The 23,379-nt window shown below is 36.5% G+C and overlaps 2 protein-coding genes across 2 annotated transcripts in view; one reads left to right on the top strand and one right to left on the bottom strand.

The window, feature by feature from the left end:
- The first annotated feature begins 5,794 nt into the window (after positions 1-5,794).
- LOC140144099 (uncharacterized) overlaps positions 5,795-23,379 on the top strand; it is a 39,444-nt gene continuing 21,859 nt past the window's right edge. Inside the window, exon 1 of the mRNA XM_072165935.1 lies at positions 5,795-5,870. The gene's annotated coding sequence lies outside the window, so the exon portion shown is untranslated. The remainder of the gene's footprint in view (positions 5,871-23,379) is intronic.
- On the bottom strand, positions 11,385-12,732 carry LOC140144083 (uncharacterized). The gene is given in 2 exon segments (XM_072165919.1): positions 11,385-12,146; positions 12,148-12,732. Coding segments are annotated over 2 exon segments (1,347 nt in total).

Below are 23,379 nucleotides of genomic sequence, written 5' to 3'. Positions count from 1 at the left end.
ATGTTGTTAAAATGCTTTAACCAAGACCAATACACGATACTAACGATTCCTACCTAATTTGATACGTTGAAAAAGAAAAAAGAAAAATAGAGGGCAAACAAGCATGTTACTGGTAAAATATCAATCAGACGATTTTCTTACAAAATGATACCGCTCGTGGAGGATATAGGGTGTGGGTGCGGTGCATGATGGGCTGTCGTAGCTCATGGACTATTTGTAATTTTGCACAAATGATATTTTTAACCAGGTGTATATACGGAAATTATAGCAGAATGTAATTATCAACGCTAGGCTTAAGTCGAATAAAGCTCGCTTGGACTCGGGCCATTGAACACATTAATTTACAACAATACTAATTAAGTATAGTCAAACCTCCTGTCCAACCATGGCAACAGGTTGCCATGGTACATTTGCTTTAAGAATCTTATATCGAAAAGAAAGAACGGCATCAATATATTATTATTGTCATATTATTTTTTTATTTTTTGTAAAGAAATCTAAATGTATTGAATTCAAATGAATTTACCGTATAATGATATAAAGACTAATTCCTAATTGTTTTGTTAACAATTGTAACATCACCACGAGTTTGTTTAAATCATGATTTACAACAATCAATGGACATTACCACTTCCAGTTCGCTTGGCTATTAGCTTAGAATGTACAGGGTGTCCCAAAAAAGGACGCCCCTTATTGCGCCCTCTTTTTCTCCTATTTTTGAAAAGTTGACCAAATATATTTTGGTATGTAAAGAAACCTTGAGTCGTTAGCTTTAATAAAACAATTATACCAATCGGCTCACAACTTTTGAAGATATGCTCTTTTAAAGACATGTACCCGTTTTGCACTCTGTCCACGGAGAAGGTTTAGCTACTTCAAAGATTGAAAAGGAGTACATATACCATGCATGAATATCAAACATTCCTCAATGATAACTTTATAAAATAACTTTATTTATGGAATGGGCTTTACCGGTGGGTTTATGGGCAATGGATTTTGTTAATAGTGTCATTAATTTGTGGGTAAAATGGATGCCGAATGGGACTTCTTTTGCTTTACTTGCAATTACTTATTTTTTCTTGGTTATTTATGGCTTTTTGTTTTATTATGTTCCTTACTTTCTTACTTTGTTGTTTCTTGCTTTCTTTTTATTTTTTATTTTATACAACATAAGTCATTTCTCTTTTCAGGAAAAAAGGTAACCCTAAAAGGCTGTTTGGTTTGTCTTTGGTTCTTCTGAAGTGAGTTTACTGTGCTGCTCTGCCCTCTACCTGGTTGCCTCTTTGGCGAATACAGGTTTCAGCCCTGGTCCTCATTGCATCAATTGCGTTGCGTACCAACCTTGTGCGCCGGATACTTTCGAATGTATTCAGTAATACGTTTGCGAAGATCTTGGATTTTGCCATAAAGGAAAACATCAAGTGGTGTGAGGTCTGGTGATCGTGCAGGCCACTCCACAGCATGAGCCGTCCCAACCATTCTGTTTGCTATCCGTGGACAGAGTGAAAAACTGGTACTTTTATTCAAAAGGGCATATCTTCAAAAGTTGTGAGCCGATTGAAATAATTGTTTTGGTTTATTAAAGCTAACGATTAAAGGTTTCTTTACATATCAAAATATATTTAATCAACTTCTCCGAAATAGGAGAAAAAGAGGGCGCAATGAGGGGCCTCTTTTTGGGGACACCCTGTATAAACAACAAGCTCATGTTAAATATACGCTTTTGACTTTTCTACGTGTACTCCGACATAATCAAATCTCACGTAAAATGCACTTTTCAAGCGCCGCCGCAACATCGGAACTACAGGGTGTATCAAAATGATTGGTACCGGGCTATGTGACATTTTCAAAAATGTATCAAAAATATGAAATTGCTAATTAATATAGTTTTTGTACTATAAATAGAAAGGGGCATATGATAACTTGTTGATCTATTAATCTGAAGTTGATAGGTTGATGCATCTGGGAGCTATTGTCATTTAAACGAAGATCGACGTAATCATGGTTTGACTTACACAACACAAGATTCGCTGCTTGAACCATTTATTGCATACATACTCTTCAATATCTCGCTTCAGTTGTAGTATACATAACATAAAATAATGCTTTACACATGCTTTTAGAAAGATAGTTCCTGAAGTCCCTGCCTTACGACGCTGGCAGTGTGAGGTGAAGCCCTTTCTTGAAAGAACTTAACACTTGAGATGGGTCCAATCTGTAACTGCCCACATCAAATTTTGAAGCATTGCAAGTTATAGCATGTTTGCATGAGATACGCCTTGTTCTTAGAAACTGTCTCCTAAATCTTCTCTGCACTTCTCCATAGCCTCGTGCCGACCAGTAATTCTTAACTATGAATGCACACTGAAGTGTGAAATACTGTGGAGCCATTCCAATAACTTTTACCAGGTCTATACTATTGTCTGTCCAATTAACTTAGACACCCAGTTTTTGTTACTTATTTGAAAAAATATCCACTTTCAAAGAAAGTCATGAAAGAAAAGTGTTAACATTTGCTGAGACCTAACGGGATTTTTGTGTTTCCAAAGCATTGAGTGAGAGTTTACCAGAAATTCTATTGAAATTGGAAGGTTTTTCTCAACACTTTAAAAATAATCCGGTAGAAGTTGGGTACCATTATTTTGGAAGGTCTTATTATACAGATTTGTAGGTATTGTGATTTTGGATAGTGAATGGATGAATAGTAAATTAGTTATACTGCTCACCAAAAACATTTTATAAAAATGAAAAATATAATTCAGTTCATAAAATGCAGACAGTGTTTCTAATTGGGATATTTATTCTTAGTGTATTAACTCAGTGATCCCAGCTGTCCCTCAACCAATTACAACAATTCGGCGCGGTATTTGAATCTTGTTCTGTGCATGCTTTTGACTTGGCCCAATTCCAAGAAAATACAAATTGTATACCCTATGAATGTTCTGATGTTATTGGTGAGGAGTATATTTCACAATACACTCCAGACGCATAGTAACTTGCCCTATCATTTGTTATAATGCACCAACTGTGACATCTGTTGAGTTATGCATGAAATTATTGATTGGCTCCAAACAAAGGATTTGAACCTGTGTCATTCACCGAAATCATGGCACAGTGCAGTCCATTCAATCAAATATTGTCATCAACCTTTTTGATCGTAGTGTATTTGTTATGCGTGTGAAACGACCTCACGCGGTAGATTGCAAACATGCTTTTGTTGAATGCATTTGAGTAGACCGCCATTATTGTGAATTAGTAAAAGGATCAAAGAAAAAAGGGTGGCATCACTGATCAATATACATGATTACAATGTTCAAACACCCCTTACTGTAAATAGATTATCCCATCAAATGTTTCAAGTCATTCGGAATATTCGGCTGGACCCAGATATATTGCTGTAAATCGGTCAAAATTGAATAAAGTAGACAAAGAGGGATATTTTTCATCACTTTACTAATAATTTCTGTTAGGTCTGACCGTGTTTAACAACTTTTCTTTCATGACTTTTTGCCAAAGTGAAAACTTTTCGAAATATATCCTAAAAACCGGGTGTCTAAGTTATTTGGACAGACAATAACCTACACTGTCTACAGTTAATAGCCATTCTGCCACACCATCTACTTAGTAATCACAATATATAATTCAATTTAAATTACCACCCTGGATGTTGTTGATACACAAACTTCTGCCACCCCACCTAAATTATTCAAGTCAATAATATTACTCTCAAGCAATAAATTTGATAATAACATTCATATATATTATGAATGAAGAAATAGGCAAGGAAAATATTAAACATTTTCATGATTTTCAACATATCATCCTCACAAGGTATTTGCAGTAAAATAGAGCTTTGAAAATGGTGCGCTACTGATCCAGCGTTACGATGAAAGTGTAAAAACACCTACTTTCCTTTAGAATCATGTAACTTCTGAATAGAATGTGCTATCTTTATGATCTAAAATTCTTAGAGAATATAAAACTACTCTAATTACACATGTTTAAACAATTAACCCCAAACTGGCACAAATAGTAAAAAAAATCGGCAAAAAATGAGAAGTCTTCGGTACCAATCATTTTGATACACCCTATATACCAACTATCGAAGAAGTGACACGCATTGGCGACATAGGCGCTGTAATTTAATAGCGATTATATTTTTTTTGTCTCTTTCGATGGCTCAATATTAAACGGGGACAAATATATCAGTGAAAACTACATTATGTGGAACATAAAATACAAATCTATTTCTTAATATGGAAATGTCACAATGTGGCTTTAAAATAGATGCACCTTTCTTTCAAATACCGCAAACGTTCTCCTAATTGCGCTAACTGGAATATCATAACTGGTTAGACACAAACTAAAATAACCCTCCCATAAAAAAAACCCACCAGCAAATAAGGGCACATACCCTTAATTCTTGTTGGAAAAGAGAGCTCTCTATTTGTACATGAAATTTACCTCAAGGCAAAGGAGCAGAGGTGCGCCACTAGGCGAACGTTTACGGTATTGCTGGTTTTCACTATCAGATATGGCCGCTTTAAATTTCGAGTCGAACAAAAGAGGTAAAACATACATAACGCCCACTCTGTATATCAATGCGTTGGCGAATAAAGTCGGGATCCCAGTTTCATTATTAAAAATATTAATTTTACTATAATTAAAGTATTTTAGACTTAGTCTTTCACAGAGTATTTAAGTACATCATAGGGTATTACAATCGTGCATAAAGAAGAAATTCAAGATGTTGCGGCGCCGCTTGTAAAGTAAATTTTACGTGAGATTTGAGTACATGTCGGAGTACACGTAGAAAAGTCAGAGGCGTAGAGTTAACATGTTTTAACATATATATACCTAATTAATGTTTTACTTGATGTCAAATTGGTTGGTTTATGTAGCAAACCACTATGTCCCTACGCAAACCTAGCAAATTATCTTTAAATTATACTATTATTTTTTCAACGTTGAAAATTTATTTTTATAGGTCAATGAGACTATTTCTGTCAAGTAAGCTTAAGTTGTACGGGGGGGGAGGCACTCCAACTTTGGAGGTGACGGGTATGTAGGGCTGTTAAGACCCCCTTTTTCAGCATCGCTGTCACCTAAAGACCCCATATTTTTTTTACAAACACATGTTCTGTCACCCGAAGACCCCTTAATTTTCCATTTGATATGTCACCCAAAGACCCTTACAAGTTCAATTTGAACAGCAACCTCCATGTATCACTGATTTTGTTACTTATTTTGAAAAAACAAAGAAATTTGAAGCCATTTAGAATTAGATTTTCAAGGTCTCTGTGGCGCTGTTTCGGCTCTCCCCTAAAGATTCTATTTATAAAAAAAGGTCGTGTTCTCACCCAATGACCCCATATTTTTTACATTTTGCTCTCACCGAATGCCAAAATCATGCTCTCACCCAATGACCCCATATTTTTTACATTTTGCTCTCACCGAATGCCCCTTAGTGCAAAAGTCCCAGCCCTATATCCATTTCATATTGAAGTGCCCCCCCCGGAAGTTGTATAACTAACTTTTTAAGCAACACTAAGTCTTGCTATATAGTTTCATTTGCAAACATCACCTTTTTAAACTACCGTGTTTACATTTTAGCATTTAATATATTATAATTAATTACTGGGGAAAATAACGGTGATCACTGAAGCGATGACATATACCATAGTAACTAATGTATGCCACCATAGCTACCAGTCAAAGATGGCTTAATTGCACGCCATAGGAACGATATCTTACATTCCTTTATAATTTCATAAGCATGCATTTGATGTGCCACGAGGGACTTAAAATTATCCTTGGAATATTTGGAATTTTTGTTTGAAACATAACACTGTAAAGTTGTGAAGAAGTTGGTAAGTATGTTGTTTTTTTAAATGTAAACATACCATATATTCTAGTTATGTTTTTGGAACAAGGATGGTGGGTATTTACCTTGAAAATATACCTAAAACAGCATGATTTCACCGACGATTGTTCTTGTCAAGCATGTCACACGTCAGTGGCACCCCAACACTTCAATGTAGTGTGCAAACCAAATGTACGAATTACTTTGCGGGTTTATGCTCGTGAAACGCGCAAAAATGTGCGATTTCAATGTTTTTTTTTAAATGGGTGAAGGAATACAATGCACGTGTTTGTTTTAAAACACACTAGGCCGTGTTATGCAAAGCCTTGAAACCAGCACAGACTAACTTTGAATGTGACTACTAGTCAGGGGCTATTTTAGAGGAAAAAAGTCACTGCACGTTAGCAAACGTAAAATCTAAAAGATCAGCTAGCGGAGACAAGCTTTAGGGGAAGGGGTTGCTGGCAGAGGGTTGTCTCCCCTCGAGTTCTGTAAACTTTTACAAATCACGCATTTTACCAGGTGGTGTATGACGTGCAGTCCCTAAATTCAGTAAATTTTCATCGTCAACCGTGTAATTGAATGGGATTATTTTGAAATTTTAAAACGCTTGAAATATCACAAACAAATAGGCCTATGTTGATAAATAATATAAATACAAGCTAAAACCGTTGGGGTTCGATAATGAACCCCACAACACTAACCGAGGATATGGAAAATGCCATACGGCCGGGCGCACAGTGGTCCAGAATCGCCTCAAAGTGTGCCAAAATTAGGAACGGAACACAATCGTCAGACAAACATGAACAGATCAATATATTAGGGGTTTTGGGCAAAGAGCTTTTAAATAGAAATAGAGTCGCAATAGATTATATAATCTTTTGTTCGTTTGATGCCGATTAGAAGTTGCGACAGGCTATTCATAAAAGTGGTACCATTGTTTCGAATAAAGGGGTTCCGCAATTAAATTGGTCACTGATCCGGCATCATATTAACGCTCTACACAACAGGCGAGTATCAATAAGTGACCACACTACAGTCATGTGTAAGGGCAGTCATGTGTAAAGTGGTACCATTGTACTCAATGTATCCCAAATGTGTGCTTGTGTGGGTCTGAAGACTATAAGGAGGATTTAGCTGTCGATGCAATCATCTTTACCACCCACATGACGATAGGTGTTTCATTTAAATAAATTGAATGCTCTTGGTGATCGATTACACATTAGAATGTATGAAGGCTGCCATTTCCAGTCCATATATCTATATTACACTATAAAGGCCGGTTTACACGATGCAATTTTCCATGCAATTGCCTGTTGCACAGACCTTGGAAAAAGATTGCACCGTGTATTTTTGATTTGCAAGGAATTAATCCCCAAGCATCAGGCAAATTAATCCCCCAAGCAACAGGAAAAAAGGTAGAGACATGCTCTACTTTTAAGGTTGTTGCATGCAATCTAACCTCCTTCAGCCAATCAGCTGAATGAACACCGGCTGGTCACTGCATTCATTTGGGAATGTGTAGGGACCATCTTGATTCACCATCCACAACATGATAAATGTGTGCACATGCTACATTATAATACACTTATGTAGGCCTATGTTGTTGTTGGTGGTGGTGTTTAGCCCTTTTGATATTAGTTTTCCTTAGCCTTTTATTTATGGAAAATTGTATAGATATACAGGAGAGGATGGCAATCTTTTGCTTTCAGGACAACACATGAGCCATTTTGATATTAATACGAAAATCATTAACCACTACTTTTTGAGTATATCCCAAACCTATGGCCACGCTCAAGGAATTGCAAGGCCGAACATTGCTTCGTCTATTTTGATCAATTGCACAGCTTCATGGTCAGTGAGCACATAATCTCACCCACTAAGTAATGGGCCTTGCAATGGAAATTTCATCGTGTAAAGCCACCTTAATGGTAATCGCTATACGTATACATGTAAGTATAAGTATAGGCCTATAAAGGTTGTTTTTAAGAAATGTCCATTTAATTTTATTTTAAGAAGGAGATTGGTAAAGAAATAGTGGCGTACCCAAAGAGGGGAGGGGGTTGGGGAGGGACAGATTCACCTCTGTGAGAAGTCTTGGGAGGGGGGGAGGGAGGAAGAGGGGGGAGGGGATATGGAGAATGAGAGAGGGCTGGAGGAAGGGATAATAAAGACAAGTAGATAAATAGAAATATAAGGAAAATGATGGGAATGAGAGAGGGAGGGTGAGAGGGGACAATGAGAGCGAGGGAGTGATAAAATGTAGGCCTAGGAAAGAATAAGTACAGAGAAGGGAAAAGAAAGGAATGATGAATACATTTAATAATAATTATTAGGCCTATATAATAACTAAACACATAACAGCACTGGGCAGCCATTCGACGATGTCAATGCCTTTATTCGTTACGTAATTAAAACGCCCAGTCAGATGTATTTCACACCTACCAAACACAACTCACTCAATTTCGCAAACTGGACGTTGAATGTACACTCTCGTGAATATTGATTGGCAACATTTTCCAATATGTCAGCGCTCTAATCGGAAACAATAGAACAATAGACCCTGCAGAGCGTTGGTTTTGGGGACCGCAGAATTCAATGAAGCCATTTTTGAAACCGTATGACGTCATCAAATTGCTGAATTTTGATTGGTCGGTTGAATTTTCAATGCTAATGTACAATCTATGTCTACATCGAAAGGCGAAATTTTAATTTTGGAGGTTTCTGGGCCCATATAATCTAATGAAAGTAATTTTTAAAATGTATGGCATCATCAAAATGCTTAATTTTGATTGGTTGGTTAAATTTTCAATACTTAAATATAAAACATGTATAATTTTGTTGAAAGTACGTATGACGTCATCAAAATTCTAAGTTTTGATTGGTTTGTTAAATTTACACTGACAAAAGTATATATGTCCGTTTATTGACTGTTTATTGAATGTCGACTTTAGCAAAGATTATGAGAAGGTTTTTTAAACAATTGCACTATCAATGAATGTCACTACAATGGTGCATGTCTAAATGTTATAATATAACACGTTTTCTGCCAAACATTACAAAAATGTTGTGGTATATACATCGTGTACAACGTTTAATGAAACCTTATTAAAAACATAGTTTTTAAATAAGGGTTCATTAATAAGAAACCTTATTAAAAACATTGTAAACATGTTATGAAAATGATATAACCTATACCTGAATCGACATTTTAGTGTTTTCTGACAACCTTTGTGAACGTCGAACCCTTTGGATCCCTTTAAAAACATTATGATGGATTTTCAACCCAATTTATTTTCAGCCAGCCAATCAAATTGCGGCATTATAATGACATTTTCACAACATTCTTACATTGTTTTCAGGAATAACAGCAGAATGACTTCTGCACCATAACCCTAAACCTAATACATTATACATACTGCTACACAGTTAACATTTTACAGATATATAATAAGCTCATGTAATTTAATCATAATGGAGACATGTTTAAAACCATCAAATTGGTTGGCGAGTCTTGCTACACAGTTAATATTTTACAGATATATAATAAGCTCATGTAATTTAATCATAATGGAGACATGTTTAAAACCATCAAATTGGTTGGCGAGTCTTTGCCTTGATCTATTTGGAGACAGACTCTCAATGTACAATCAATGAGAGCCATATGACATGTATGAAGTCCACATCCCATTATTTTTCCAAAACTCACTCTTTTTAGGTGTTTTTTTTTTTATTCCAGTATGATGGAATGTCACAAGGCAGTCCCGGTCGGTCGGGATTTTTTTTTTAATTTATTTTTTCTGGAGGCTGAAATGCCCTTAAAAGATATCACAAAAAGCTTGAAATTTGGCAAAAGTTTTTCAATCAAAATCAATCAATGTTGCCCCCCAAAATGGCTGATTTTGCACGATTTTAGCAAAAAGTAAAAACAAAATACAATTAAGAAGATGCGTCATTCAAACGTGTTTTAACATTCATCAGAGCATAGACATTTAAGGGTGATTTACATAGTTAATGCAAGAAGTATTCACATTTTTAAGGTGTTTGTAGACCCAGCATTAATCATTTTAGTTTTTTCTAATTGACACTTTTTGACATGATAATACACAATATGACTTGCAAATTTATCAACAGAAACAACATAATCAAGTACACGCTATAGTAGAGCTGATGTTTTAGTCGAATATCTTTACTGAATTGTGAATTTTATGATAAAGTTTCGGATGATTCTCATGTGATCTCACCGATCAAAAGAATTGAAAAAGGGGGAAATATTGTTTTCTGAAGATAGCAGTTTCAATTCAGGGGCACTTTAATAACTTGCTAATTTTCTTGGGATGTGTTTAATGATAAATTAGGTATTAAAGAGAGGTTTCAGGCTATTTCAGACCTTTTTAACAACATTGTTCACACAGTTGTTCAAGTTCATTATCATATTTAAGCCCATGTGGAAGCTTTTTAAATTTTGCATGTTTTTTTCGAGTAGTTTTTTTGAAGCCCCAGTTGAACATTTTACCCACTTTTTGAATGACACTTTGAGGTCACAGTGGATTTTAATTAGTATTTGAACAAATAGCAAAACACTTTGCATAATTTAGAATTACACATGTCACAGTTTCAGAAAATAAAACGCATATTTTAGCGTTTATCATATTTATAAACGTTTAAACAGCTATCTGTCTATTTAGGAATCTTCTGCTTCTAATGAGTCACTGTCAAAACTATGGTTCTTCAGTATGAAAATGATTCTCATTAAGAGTCACTGTCCGAGGAATCACTGTCCTGACTAACAGGGCTGTCTCTGAGCATTTCTATGACTTCACGTGGCAGAGGTTTGGGTTTAGGAGATTTTAGTGATATGCAACTTATGGCAATGTCTCCTGTAACCATGAGTCGATGGAAAACGTCACTCATAGTGTCGACTCTTGAAGTCTTTCTTGCATGTTTACGTCGATACATCTTGTTGTCTTTGTTCCGTGCTTCCTGAGCTTCTTCACTCATCATTCCAATGGGTAGTACCGAGCAAGAAAGAATGATAGATCCATGAATAAGCAGGACATGTACGCTTACAGGCATTTTATACCATGGGTAAATTTGAATAAGGATGTCTGCTGTTGTGCGACAGTATTCACCAAATTGATCAGGGTCCAGAGAAGATTTGCAGGATATTGCTACCAACACCATATGAAACCTGTGTACTAGGTTTACATCTAATCCGCAAATGTCAGCGAATGTTTCCTCCTCCTGGAAAGCTCTGCGTGCAGTGTTCCCGTCATTTGTATTCCCTGATCCTTGTTTCGGCTCATCTACCTTCAGTCCAAGTTCGTCTTTAAATCGATCTTGTATTTCCTTCTTCTTTGCAGCAACTACGTCTTTGTCATTTTCAGTTGAAACACGCCATTTTTGTATGGGTATTCTGTAGGCAATGTGTAGGAACATCTCAAAACACCTTATCCATTTGTGCAAAGGCGAGAGTCCATAGCTGCAAGATTCCTCATTCGGAGGGGGAAGTTTCTCTATATCATTGAATTGTTTGGGAGTAGCCCCACAAATAATAGCAACGCATTGACGACTTGGTTTCAGTCAAAGCATTCAAGACCTTCTGGTCGACCATGGTTAGGTGTAAATCATACTTTACTTGTATGTTTTCTTTCCTATTCTCTTCACATGCTAGTTCATAGTCAATGTCTAAAGTTGCATCCAATGGTTGCAATTTCTTTATTTCATCATGGACAGATTTGTTCACTTCTTGACATAACTCGGTTGATTCTTTCTTGAATAGAAGGTGAATCGGTCGGCAAAATCTTGTCGAGGACGGAACGGGATTTTGCCATAAGATATTGTCTTTGAACTTCAATTGCAAAGGAACAAGAGTAGTACAAAACATGCTGCTGTCATCCAATGTACCTGCAGATTTCTGTTTATATTCACTTTGACCTGAGGAGCCGTCAAAGCCCCATTTACACACTAAGTCACAATTTAATTGTTCATCTTCTTCCAGATTTTCAATTACTTGCGTGATCTTTTCCTTCTCCTGTTGAATGATTCGGAGTGTAGTATGATCAAGGAGGCTTTGTATGGGTACTTTTGCAGAGTCTTCCGTGACTGAAATGTTATCGGGATAACATGCTTTTTTAGCATCCAGAACGTCGTTGTAAGGTGGATAGATATCAGCATGTTTGCTTTTTGCAGCCAATCTGACAGTTTGGTATGACTGCTTTGTCATATCTGTTTCAATTAAAAGTGACAAGGCTTCTTCACTTGTGAACTTAACTGGTTCAGGGTTTTTTTTCTGATATCAGTTTCCTTATTTTTGTTGGTCTAGATGGCGTTAACATTGCAAATTTCAATACGTATTTCAAGTTTGCATTTTTCTTGTATACGCCTTTAGAGGCTGCATAAATAAGTTCTTTTGGGTCTCTGTCTTCAAGAAGATGGTGTGCTTTTCTTTTCTTAGAGCGATCTGAGAGGGAGTCCCAATCTTTAGCTGGACGTCCTACATTGAACTCTCCCTGTGACGTGCCTGGTACCTCTGAAGTTGGCGGATCAGTTACTGTGTTGCAGTCCGGAGCAAGAAATGTTTCAATTTCCGTATTAAATGATAATTCCTTGTCGAGCCATTCTTTGTTGTGTGTGTTGAAATATTCCAGGTTACGGCTACACTCAATCCATTTCTTTCGTAATCGATAGACGAAAGTTTTAATAGTAGTTGAAGTTTTTTTGTGAACTTCTTCCGAAATGTTTGACTTGTCTATATTATGATATTCACACAAGGCATTAATGCATGCTTCGCACGCCAGGTCAACTCCTTTAACAAACCCACCTGCATGGGCAGCTTCAAAAAGGCGCCTTCTTGGTATTGATGCCATCATCTGATTTCATCCAACTTAGTTTAATAACTGTAGACTCCAGATTATCACCAGTGTTAAAGAAAATACGAATCACAATCCTCTGCACTGTTCAACATGTCCAAGTACTACGGTCGTTTGCGGTTAAGTGATATGCGTATCATGCAATGTGATGAATAGGTTGTGTACGTGTACCACATAATCATTAAAAATGGGATATATAGGGCGCATAAAACGTGGTGCTGTATGCAGTGTCGCAAATAGTCGCAAATTTCTTTAGTATCAATGAAAAGGTGAGACTTTGGTCGAAATGACCATATTAAAATTTTGGCGGAAATCGGTGGAAATCCTAACTAACATGCTAGTTTTATCCAAGAAAATCATTTTTGAGCGTTTTCGGCCAAATTGACTGACCATAACTAAAAAAACACACCAAAAAGCAAAATTTAAAATTCATATTCTAATTTGGTTACTTATGTGTAAGAATCGTATGAAGTAAGAAGTTGGCTGCATTCTCCTTGATAAAGTTACAATTCGTTTTTCAAAACTGCCACTTTGATCACTTTAAGAGCAGAATTCGCACTTTTTCATGTTCACGGAGGTAAATGACAATACCAGAAATCACAAAAAATTAAATAATGGCAGAAAAATATTCTTCATGATGTTTTCTTCTCCATACAAGTTAAAAAAGTTAAAAAATTTACATTCACCAATTAGGACTTTTGGCACACTTTGACTTTGCCCTGAACCACTGTGGGGCGGTTTCACGAGTTGCCGGCTCGATCATGTCATCCGCCGCCTGCATTTTACTGACTCATTTTTGACGTTAAGGGCTGAGAGCTGAGAGCACATCACTCAGACATACCAAATTGCATTCTGAATACGAGGAATAGCCTTAACTGATATCAAATAATTTTAAATTTTTGAAATTTGCGATATAATACAAATTTTATGACAACAAATTATATTTAAAAAAGACTTTTTTGACATCAACAATCCCCGAAGTAAAGTTTATCAATCTAATGATATGCACTTAAAGTTGAAAATTGATTCATGTCTGGTTCACTAATTCATTTCATTTTTAATTACCTACAGCTCCATGAAAGTACGCACTAGGATCATAAATGTTATTAAGTTTATGGTATTGATGGTATTGATATGCAAAAACGAATACAATCTCTGCAAAAATAAATAAAATGCGCACAGGTGCCTACAATTGCACAAATTAATATCTGTAAAATATAAAAATAATATAAAAATCCTTTTGATTTACTTAGAAAGGCAATAGGTTTCATTTAAAATGTCATTCCATTTAATTGAATTGTCATTATTGAAAACTCCATAAAAGTACACAGAACCTCTTTATTAAATGTTGAATGAAATGCACACGTGTCCCTACCATCTTTTAACCTGTCACACAGTAGCGTGAAGTTCTCAAAATGTGAATGTGATAAGATTTCTGCAACTTAAGTGATGCAAATATGCATAAGTTGTCGGCAAATTGCATAAAAAAGTTGAATACAAATTCATTACAAAAGATTAAGGGGTATAATACCCTGATTTTCATCAGTACCCCTCTTCTTTTTTTTCTTGCAAATTTATGAAGTACATTTATATGTTCATCATCTCATGTCCTCAGTGAACTTATAACATATCTCTACCTACAAAGTGTTTTTAAACCATTTTAGTATATCATTTTTGCCCTATATACTTTTTTGTTTACCTGTTACTATGGGATTATAGTAACTCAGTATGTGTGCATCACTCATAACAAAACATAATTTATTCTATTCAAGTAGTACTTGAATAGAACAAATTATATCCTTTGTTATACCATCTTCAGACTGTGATCAACTAGGCATGCTATATCTCTTCCTCAATGAATGGATGGTATAGCAAATTTAATACTATATAGCCTCTATCATGTGTTGTTTGAAAAAGAGATTCTATAAGGTTATAGGTCATCATAGGTCAGGTTATAATCACCTGGTTGGGGTCAAATTTAGGCATCCATTTTGAAATACATGTGATATATCAACATAGCTGTAATGAGGCATCAATTTTGATATTTGGTCTAGTTTGTCTTTTTACTGGATATATAATGCTATGATGGACAGAATAACATTTCTTGGGAATGGATGTAAATGGTGAGCACAATTTAGATTGTCTAGCTGAAATGGATTGGACAAACCAATCCATTTTAGGTACCAAAATCACTAAAACGAAGCTTACGAAAAACAACCTAATCTGATGGTATAGGTGAAGAGAAATGCAATTTTTTTCAACATAACTGTAGTTTGGTTGTGGAAACTTTTTACCTATGGCTTAATTAGGTTTCAGTGAAATAATGTCGCTAGTTAAAAATACAAAATATAGCTTAACATTGAAAATAGAAGCATTTTAACCAGTTCGTTTGTTGATAGGTGTGGAGCACTAAAAATCACAAAGTTCATGAAGTCATCAAGAACCACTTATTCCCATTTTACATATCAACATTATTTCTCTAATGAGTTAGCAACATGTATCCAAAATTTTAACGAAATCCGTTTATAGTAAGCTTTCCAAAATGAAGTGAATTTAAAACATCGGTGATGTACCACCTTTTGGCTTCTACCTGTAAAAGCATGTAAGCTACACATTAGACGGAGGCGCCGTATTTAGCGTTAGCTTTAAATATTTAATTATTTTCTTTATTTGTCACCCGTGTAAGTCGGGTGGAAAATAAAGAAAATAAATAAATGTCCAAAGCTAACGCTAAATAAAGCGCCTCCACCTAATGATTGATACCGATGCCACTCAATAGAACGAGAAGATTTGCCCCTTCATTTTGCATACAACTTTGTCCAATTTTATTTTCTCATTTCTTCACAAAATGCAAAAAAAATGTAAAAATAATGCAATGGGTGTAGTACCCCCTTAAACACACTCTTCATGAACTAAATGTCTATAGTGCTCAACTTAAAACACTAGATGCTCAGTCCATATTAACAGGGTGTTTATTTTCTACAAGCAATATACAGGGTGAGTCCAAAAAGTGCAAAGACTCCATCTTTATTTTATAACCAGATTGAACTTTTAGGATTTAAAACACATGATATACAGGCTGAGTCAAAAAGAAGTAAACTCATGTTTGAGGGCTGTAACTCGAGATCTGTAAGGAATATGCTAAAAATGAAAATGCCGCTGGAAAGAGCAAATTCTTTACGTCTAAATGAAAAAAGAATTGTTGCAATTGCTCACAGCAAACTCAAGTTATACTCATTTGAATACAACCACCCATTTTTGTAGCTGCACACGGATTCACTTCCCAAGTAGGGGCCTACCTATTATATTGATTGGTAAGGCGCGAAATTCAAATGCAAATAAAGTTCTGTGGCAGGTGTGGTTTCCATCAATAATTTCTCCATGTTATAGGGCTCTTTTCAATATGAATTTTACCTCATTGCACTACATTATAATAAAACGGGCCAATGACAACATGGCACCACAATTTACAGCATGGAAGCGCACGTTTCTGTCGACGAAGTATCATGAAACTAAGAGTCCCGCTGAAGTTCAGCGTCTTTTTCGTTTCCAATTTCCTACAGCTAACCGGGTTTCATGTAAGGGAGCAGTATATAAGAATGTGAACAAGCTCCATGTGCATGGGACACTAAGGAACAGACAGCCGGAAGCTTCAGGAAGACCACGAACTGCTAGATCACAAGTGAACATTGCTAGAGTTAGACATGCGTTACAGCAAGACCAAAGATCCGCTCAATCCTTTACCCAACATTCCCCAATCAAGCTCCTGCCGGATCGTTCGTAAAGACTTGAATTGGTATCCCCACAAACTATAGTACCGTCATGGACTTTTTTGAATATTGATTAAAAGCAAAAGTTGTCTTTTCAACAAAAAATCCTGTTAGCACTTTGCTGATTCGTCGAAATTGAAATGGATGAAAATCAACCAGCCGTGTGCAGCTACAAAAATGGGTGGTTGTATTCAAATGAGTATAACTTTAGTTTGCTGTGAGCAATTGCAACATTTTTTCTTTATTTAGACGTGTAGAATTCGCTCTTTGCAGTGGTATTTTTATTTTTAGCAGATTTCTTGCAGATCTCGAGTTACAGCCCCTCAAACATGAGTTTACTTCTTTTTGACTCAGCCTGTATATATTCATTAGTGGCCTTGTGTGAAAAAACGAAGTAATTAGTACTTGCCGTTATGTTTTTATGACACATTTTACAGCGATACCCAATTTTAATGCTTGTCCACGAGACATCTAAACTTTGAATGTCAGCACACTATACTATTATACTATTAGGAACAACTGCCATTTTCTTAACCTCATTGGCACTGAAGTAAAATGGAGCACCCAAAGTTTTATTGTCCCTGGTCTTGTATAAGTAGAGGAAACATTGCTTTTATTTGTTGTTATTTTCCTATTTACCCTTACATTAAAAATGTTCATTCTCTATAAAAGAAACATAAAAATATATGGGCGGGTTTTTCAAATGTCGAAAGGAATGTGTGCAAATTGAAGTGGTGTGAAAAATTGGAGTTGGAGTTAAGTGAGGTATGAAGGACTTAAGCAATATTAAAAAGTTAGTTTGAACCGAAAAAGGGAATTGAAAGAACACAAACAACAACCTTGTTTTAAGTTAAGCCTTATTTCGCAATGTGTGCTCTCATTCAAATTATGGTGCCTCGTTAGTTAAAATGGGTATCGCCGTAAAATGACTCATAAAAGTTTAAGGGTTCTCTTGCTTTTTTTTACAAGTGGTGTATACAGAGTGTGGTATTTTCAATAATGGGAAAGTTCAACATGGTTCTTACGTGAATATTGATTCGTTGACCTTTTTACTCACCCTGTATATACGTTTAATACCAAAATGATTTGATGTGTTCATCATTAAGTGTCTAGTTTAGCGTTGAAAGTGTTCAATTTAGTATTTACATCTATACGTTTACCTTGTAAGCACATAGAAGAGTTTAAACCGGCTGATATCACATGCATTTGAAAAACAATCAATTTTTAAATAATTATCATATGGTTAAGCAGTGCTTTTTTTACTGATCTGGACTCCTCTCTCCTAATATATCGCAAACAGGCCCATAACCAGGATTTATTTGGGGGGGGGGGGCTGGGCTGATTTTGAAAAAGTGGACCTTTTTTCAAAATTTGCACCTTTTTGGACTAGGACGAATTTTGAAAAAGTGGATTTTTTCCAAAATGTGGACATTTTTTGACCAAGAAGGCTTAAAAGATTTTCGCTTGCTACGCTCGCAAACGGGAATTTTGGGTTAAAAACGGGGATTTTTTTGGAAATTTTGGGATGGGGGCGTGTGTTATGGGCCTGATTGCAAATAAATAAATTATATGGTCTTTAAAGGTTTCCTTGGCCATAAGTATTGTAAATTTTGATTAGAAAAACTCCCGATATTGAGTTAGAGGGATTATCAAGCTGCCCCCGATACGAGGTCTGCTTGCCGTATAGGCTGCGCACTTGCTTTTTTTTTTATTGGTGTCCCCGGTGGCATATCAGCGGTGAGAGGCGATGAAAATGTTCCTGATGGTCATAATTTTTGGTCTGTTTTATTGGGACAATTGCGCACGAAGCGCGCAAAACCTTTCCATTTTACACTATTTTAGCACAAACAAAGGTGATATGTTGTGGTAATTTGCAACATTACACTATTTTGCCCCAAATTAAGGTGTTTACCGGTCTAAAGAAGAGAAGATGCACAGGGCAATTCTGGACAATTTCTGTCCGGTATATGGAGCTGCCCTACCCCTGTTGCGGATTTTCTCGTCCAGTGGCTTTGCACCACGGTGACCACAAAATTGGGAGGAGAGGGCGTTACCAGAGGCGTTGTTCTTGATTTCCCCTGCCAATTGAATGTTTGACTGATCGCCACAAACTATACAATATAGGATTTCCCGACTAGATCAGACTTACTTTGTGGAGGAACTTCTTTAATTTCTTAGTCATTTTTCGGGCTGAAACTAGTATAGAACTATTTTAAGCACGGATTTTTTATTCTCACTGCACGGATTTCTATTATCACTGCACGAACGTGCCAGGAGGCACGTTAAAATAGCCCCTGCTACTAGTAGTGTTATATTGCAATTTGGATTTGGGATACACCCCGTTAGTCCGAAACCCCGTCATTCCGAAACCCCGTCATTCCGAACCACCGCTAATCCGAATTTTAAGCTTATCTAACGATAACGCTAACGCTAACCTAATGCATAACTCTAACCCTAACCCTAACCCTAAACCTAACCCTAACCCTTACCCTAGCCTTAACCCTAAAAAATCGGACTAGCGGTGGTTCGGACTGACGGTCTTTCGGACTGACGGGGAGACCCCTGGATTTGCACGCAAATCTCCTACTGTTAATGACAATGATTAGCACCCTGAGCATGTCCCACACTTTAAGTATATTGGCGATTATTTTGACCAGCATTTGATTTACCGTATCAGAAGATGTTTAACTATTGATACCCTGAAGTTGTTATACAAGGTGTCCCATAAAAAGGTTACATGTAGAAAATGAACCGCATTTTGTTATGGTACAACATTTTTCACATACTATTTAATCATCCTTCTTGTAATTGTTTGCTAAGTTTCAACTCCGTATCTTAAAAGCAACTTAAATTATGGACGGATGATGACAGGGATGTCAAGAGTTCATCACCATCAAAATACCGTACAACGAAAGTTGAATAAAAGCACACTAGTCTTTTGTTTTCGTATTTTTTTTTCTGTATTACTTTTGATTTTCCCTTATCTTTTTTAATGATTGAACTTATTGCACAAAATAAACATATTGAATTAAATATTGATATTGTACACTGAAAATAAATCAGTTATAGAGCTTCTTGACCTTGCCGCTGAAGTTTTAATCGAACGCGACTTCGCAAACTGAATTTATGTACGTCATGATCACACACAAAAGTACGTACGAAGCTTGACGTTTGGAACAAAATAATATTTTAATCTAATTCAATCACTAACTTTCAACCACATGTGGTGTGTTTTTTACCCAAACCAAATTAGATTTCCAATAATATTGGTATTTAACTAGGTCTTTCATAACGGGTTATTTTTACAATCAATGAGGAAAGGTAGAAAGACTGTTCTTAAGGTTATTAATTATTTTAAACTGTTGTGATTTGGTAGTTCACAGCATCTTACGAATGGTAGTGAGCTTTGGCAAAAAATTGCATTGCTCAATTCATAGCGAGCGCGTAGAAGAATTAAAATATCACAGGTATACTTTTATAGGTGCTGCGGTTCTTGAGTTACGTTGTGAAGAGGGCTGAAACAACAACACTTTTGTAAAACGTACATAATTAATTAAAAACAATACATTAAAGGAGTGTTTCGTGATCCTAGCATCCTCTTTATATGACATTTTTCAGTACATATCCACGGAAAAAGCCTATTCCCAAAATTTCAGTTGATTCCGATTTTGCGTTTGCGAGTTATGCATGATTATGTGTATTACACTGCTCCATAGACAATGCGTTGTAATTTCGTTCTGGTGCACCAGAACGAAATTCAAATTTCACGATATCTTTGCAAAACGAATTAATCTGCAAGAAATATTTTGTGCATAAACACTATGTAGCCAGAGGTTTCCAGTGATATAAAAATCTCAACTTTTTTTGAGAAAAGTGGGGGGATGAGGCTGTGGATCACGAAATGCCTCTTTAAGCAAGTTTGCAGAGTATACGATTTGTAGAATGGAATTTTGCAAAACATCAAGGTGTTAATTTTGAATAACATATTGAACTAGATAATGAAAATCGATTTTTAGGTTGCTTCGACCAACAATACCTCGTCTACCCTTAAATTGGCGTATTTTCGTTTATAATATACTGCTCACTATAGATTTTCGCGTACACTTTGTCTTCTCGAGGCTTTCATGACATAGTGGTTTTGAATAGATAATCCTCTATTATTCTCTAGGTGTTGAAGTTTGTGCTTCTGAACTGCATTTCGCACACTCTCTATTGATACATTCATGTCGTTATCTACATCTCTTCAAGATTTTTCAGATGAGTCTCGCCATCTATGAGGTGCACGTCGTATATATGACAAATAATGTCAAGTAGTGGTAAAAAGGTGCATTTATCCGCCCACAATCCCTCATTTCAAATCTTTAGTTTTGGTTTCTCTTTTGTTCAGAAACCAAAAATCAAGGGATTAAAAAGTAGAGCAGATCTGGTCTGCGTTCATAACACTGTTATGCTGGGAGGACACAGTATAGGGTATATAACCAGAAGTATACAATAGCCTATTGTGCTAACATAATTATTATCATGATTACACAGCGAATTTGCAAATTCGCTGTGTTCTGTCTTTTGCCAATTCTTCTTCTTCTTTCTTTCTTTACCTAGCTGGGGGGGGGGTTTTCAACCCCCCGAGCTAGGTACTGTTTTGCCATCGGATTTTCTTTCTTTCTTCTTTCTGGCAATACATTTGAAAATGCTTCTCCTCCTACATGTTACACCCTACAATTACGTAACTTGCACATATGTATTGGCTATATCCAGCGCCCATAGGGTCCAAACAGAATTGGGGTAAATGGTCATTAAGGGGGCATTTCCTGTATTTAACCAAATACCTTCAAAATGCTTCTTCTGCCACATATTATAAAGTACAATGATGTCATTTGCATATATGCATCGACTATACCCCACGCCTAGAACTTGCTTACAGAATTGGGGTCAAAGGTCATTAAAGGGGCAAAATCTTACAATTGCATTATCTGGACATGTGTAAGGGGTATGGGGCTCAAACTCGGTGACAACAAATCTCATGACCAGGGGAACAATTTGCACGGGTCAGGTCAAAGGTCATGCAGAGGTCAAATTTTAGAAATGAATTTCCTGGACATCTGTAAGGGGTACAGGGCTCAGACTTGGTGACAACAAACTTAATGATCAGGGGGACATTTTGGAACACTTTGCAGGAGTCAGGTCAAAGGTTATCTGGGGTCAAATTTTATAATTTCATTTTCTGGATATCTGTAAGGGTTATGGGGCCCAAACTCTGTGACAGCATATCTCATGATCAGGGGAACATTTTGCAGGGGTCAGGTCAAAGGTCATACAGAGGTCAAATCTTATAAATGTATTTTCTGTACATCTGTAAGGGGTACGGGGCTCAAACTCGGTGACAACAAACTTGATGACCAGGGGAACATATTTGGAACATTTTGCAGGGGTCAGGTCAAAGGTAATCTGGGGTCAAATATCAAAATTGCATTTTCTGGACATCTGTAAGGAATACGGGACTCAAACTCGGTGACAACAAACCTCATGACCAGGGGAACATTTTTGGAACATTTTGCAGGGGTCAGATACCTCAACAACACCAACACGCCCCAGCTAAGTTTGTGGTCTATGACCACCATTTGCCACTAGTTCTTACACAGCGAATTTGCAAATTCGCTGTGTTCTGTCTTTTGCCAATTCTTTCTTTCTTTACAAGCCGACGACAAAGTCGGCTTGTTCTGTATTACGCCAATTCTTTCTTTCTTTCTGGCAACCAGCCTCTTCTACAAACAAAATGTGCTGAAGCTCTTATTAATGCATGCTAGTCAGTACTGGCATGTGTATTAAGGGTGTTCACAGCTTGACCATTGCTTGACCTTTGACCCTGTATACAATACAAACTAAATTTGAACAACAAGATATGTCAAGTCATAGTGCTGCATATGATAGACCTTAGTGGGACAAAACAAAAAGTCAATGGTGACCTCCTTGTACAATGTTTACTTTGGGGTCAAAAGGTCAAAATGTGTATAATTTGAAACAACACGGTATGGCAAATTTGAGTGCTGCATATGATAGACCTTAGTGAGACAAAACAAAAAGTCAATAGTGACCTCTTTGTACAATACTTACTTTGGGGTCAAAAGGTCAAAATGTGTAAAATTTGAAACAACGAGGTATGGCAAATCTGAGTGCTGCATATGATAGACCTTAGTGAGACAAAACAAAAAGTCAATGGTGACGGTCAAAGTTTAGGGGTCGAAGGTCAAATTTTGAAGTTGGTCAAAATTGACCCATTAATGTTATATTTACTGCCGGCGGCTTGTACTCAGAATCTATTGACTGCGCCGTCTTGTCCTGTCTTGCTTGGGATTTTACACAGCCGTGACGTTACATTTGCTCTAGCACTCACATGCTTACATCGATTTTGACCTAACTTAGTCACAATGATCATTGTCCATGCCCCTACATGTCACATGAAACTCGTGGGGTCAAAGGTCACGCAGGGGTCACAGGGGTCAAAAACGTGATTTCAACTAAAAATGCATCTTCTCCCACAATTTACGTAGGACAGCGACCCCACTTGCACACATGCATTGTTATTACCCAGTATCTATGTGGTGTACACATATTTGGGGTCAAAGGTCATTAAGGGGTCACTTCCGGTATAAAACGAAAAACCTTCAAAATTTTTTATTAGCTAAGTAAAACATAGCACAGTAACGGTATGTTCACATATGATCTGCAGTCATCCAATGTATATGTGGTATTTTTTTTTTTGTTTGGGGTCAAATCTTATTAAGGGGTCACTTCCGGTATAAAAAGAAATACCTTTAAAATGCATTTTCTTCCACAAATTATGTGGGACAGAGACGCCACTTGCACACATGCATTG

This window comes from Amphiura filiformis, unplaced genomic scaffold, assembly GCF_039555335.1.
Source record: "Amphiura filiformis unplaced genomic scaffold, Afil_fr2py scaffold_39, whole genome shotgun sequence".
NCBI classification, from domain to species: domain Eukaryota; kingdom Metazoa; phylum Echinodermata; class Ophiuroidea; order Amphilepidida; family Amphiuridae; genus Amphiura; species Amphiura filiformis.
Note: the sequence above shows the minus strand (reverse complement) of the source record. Positions and strands in the feature narration are given on the sequence as shown.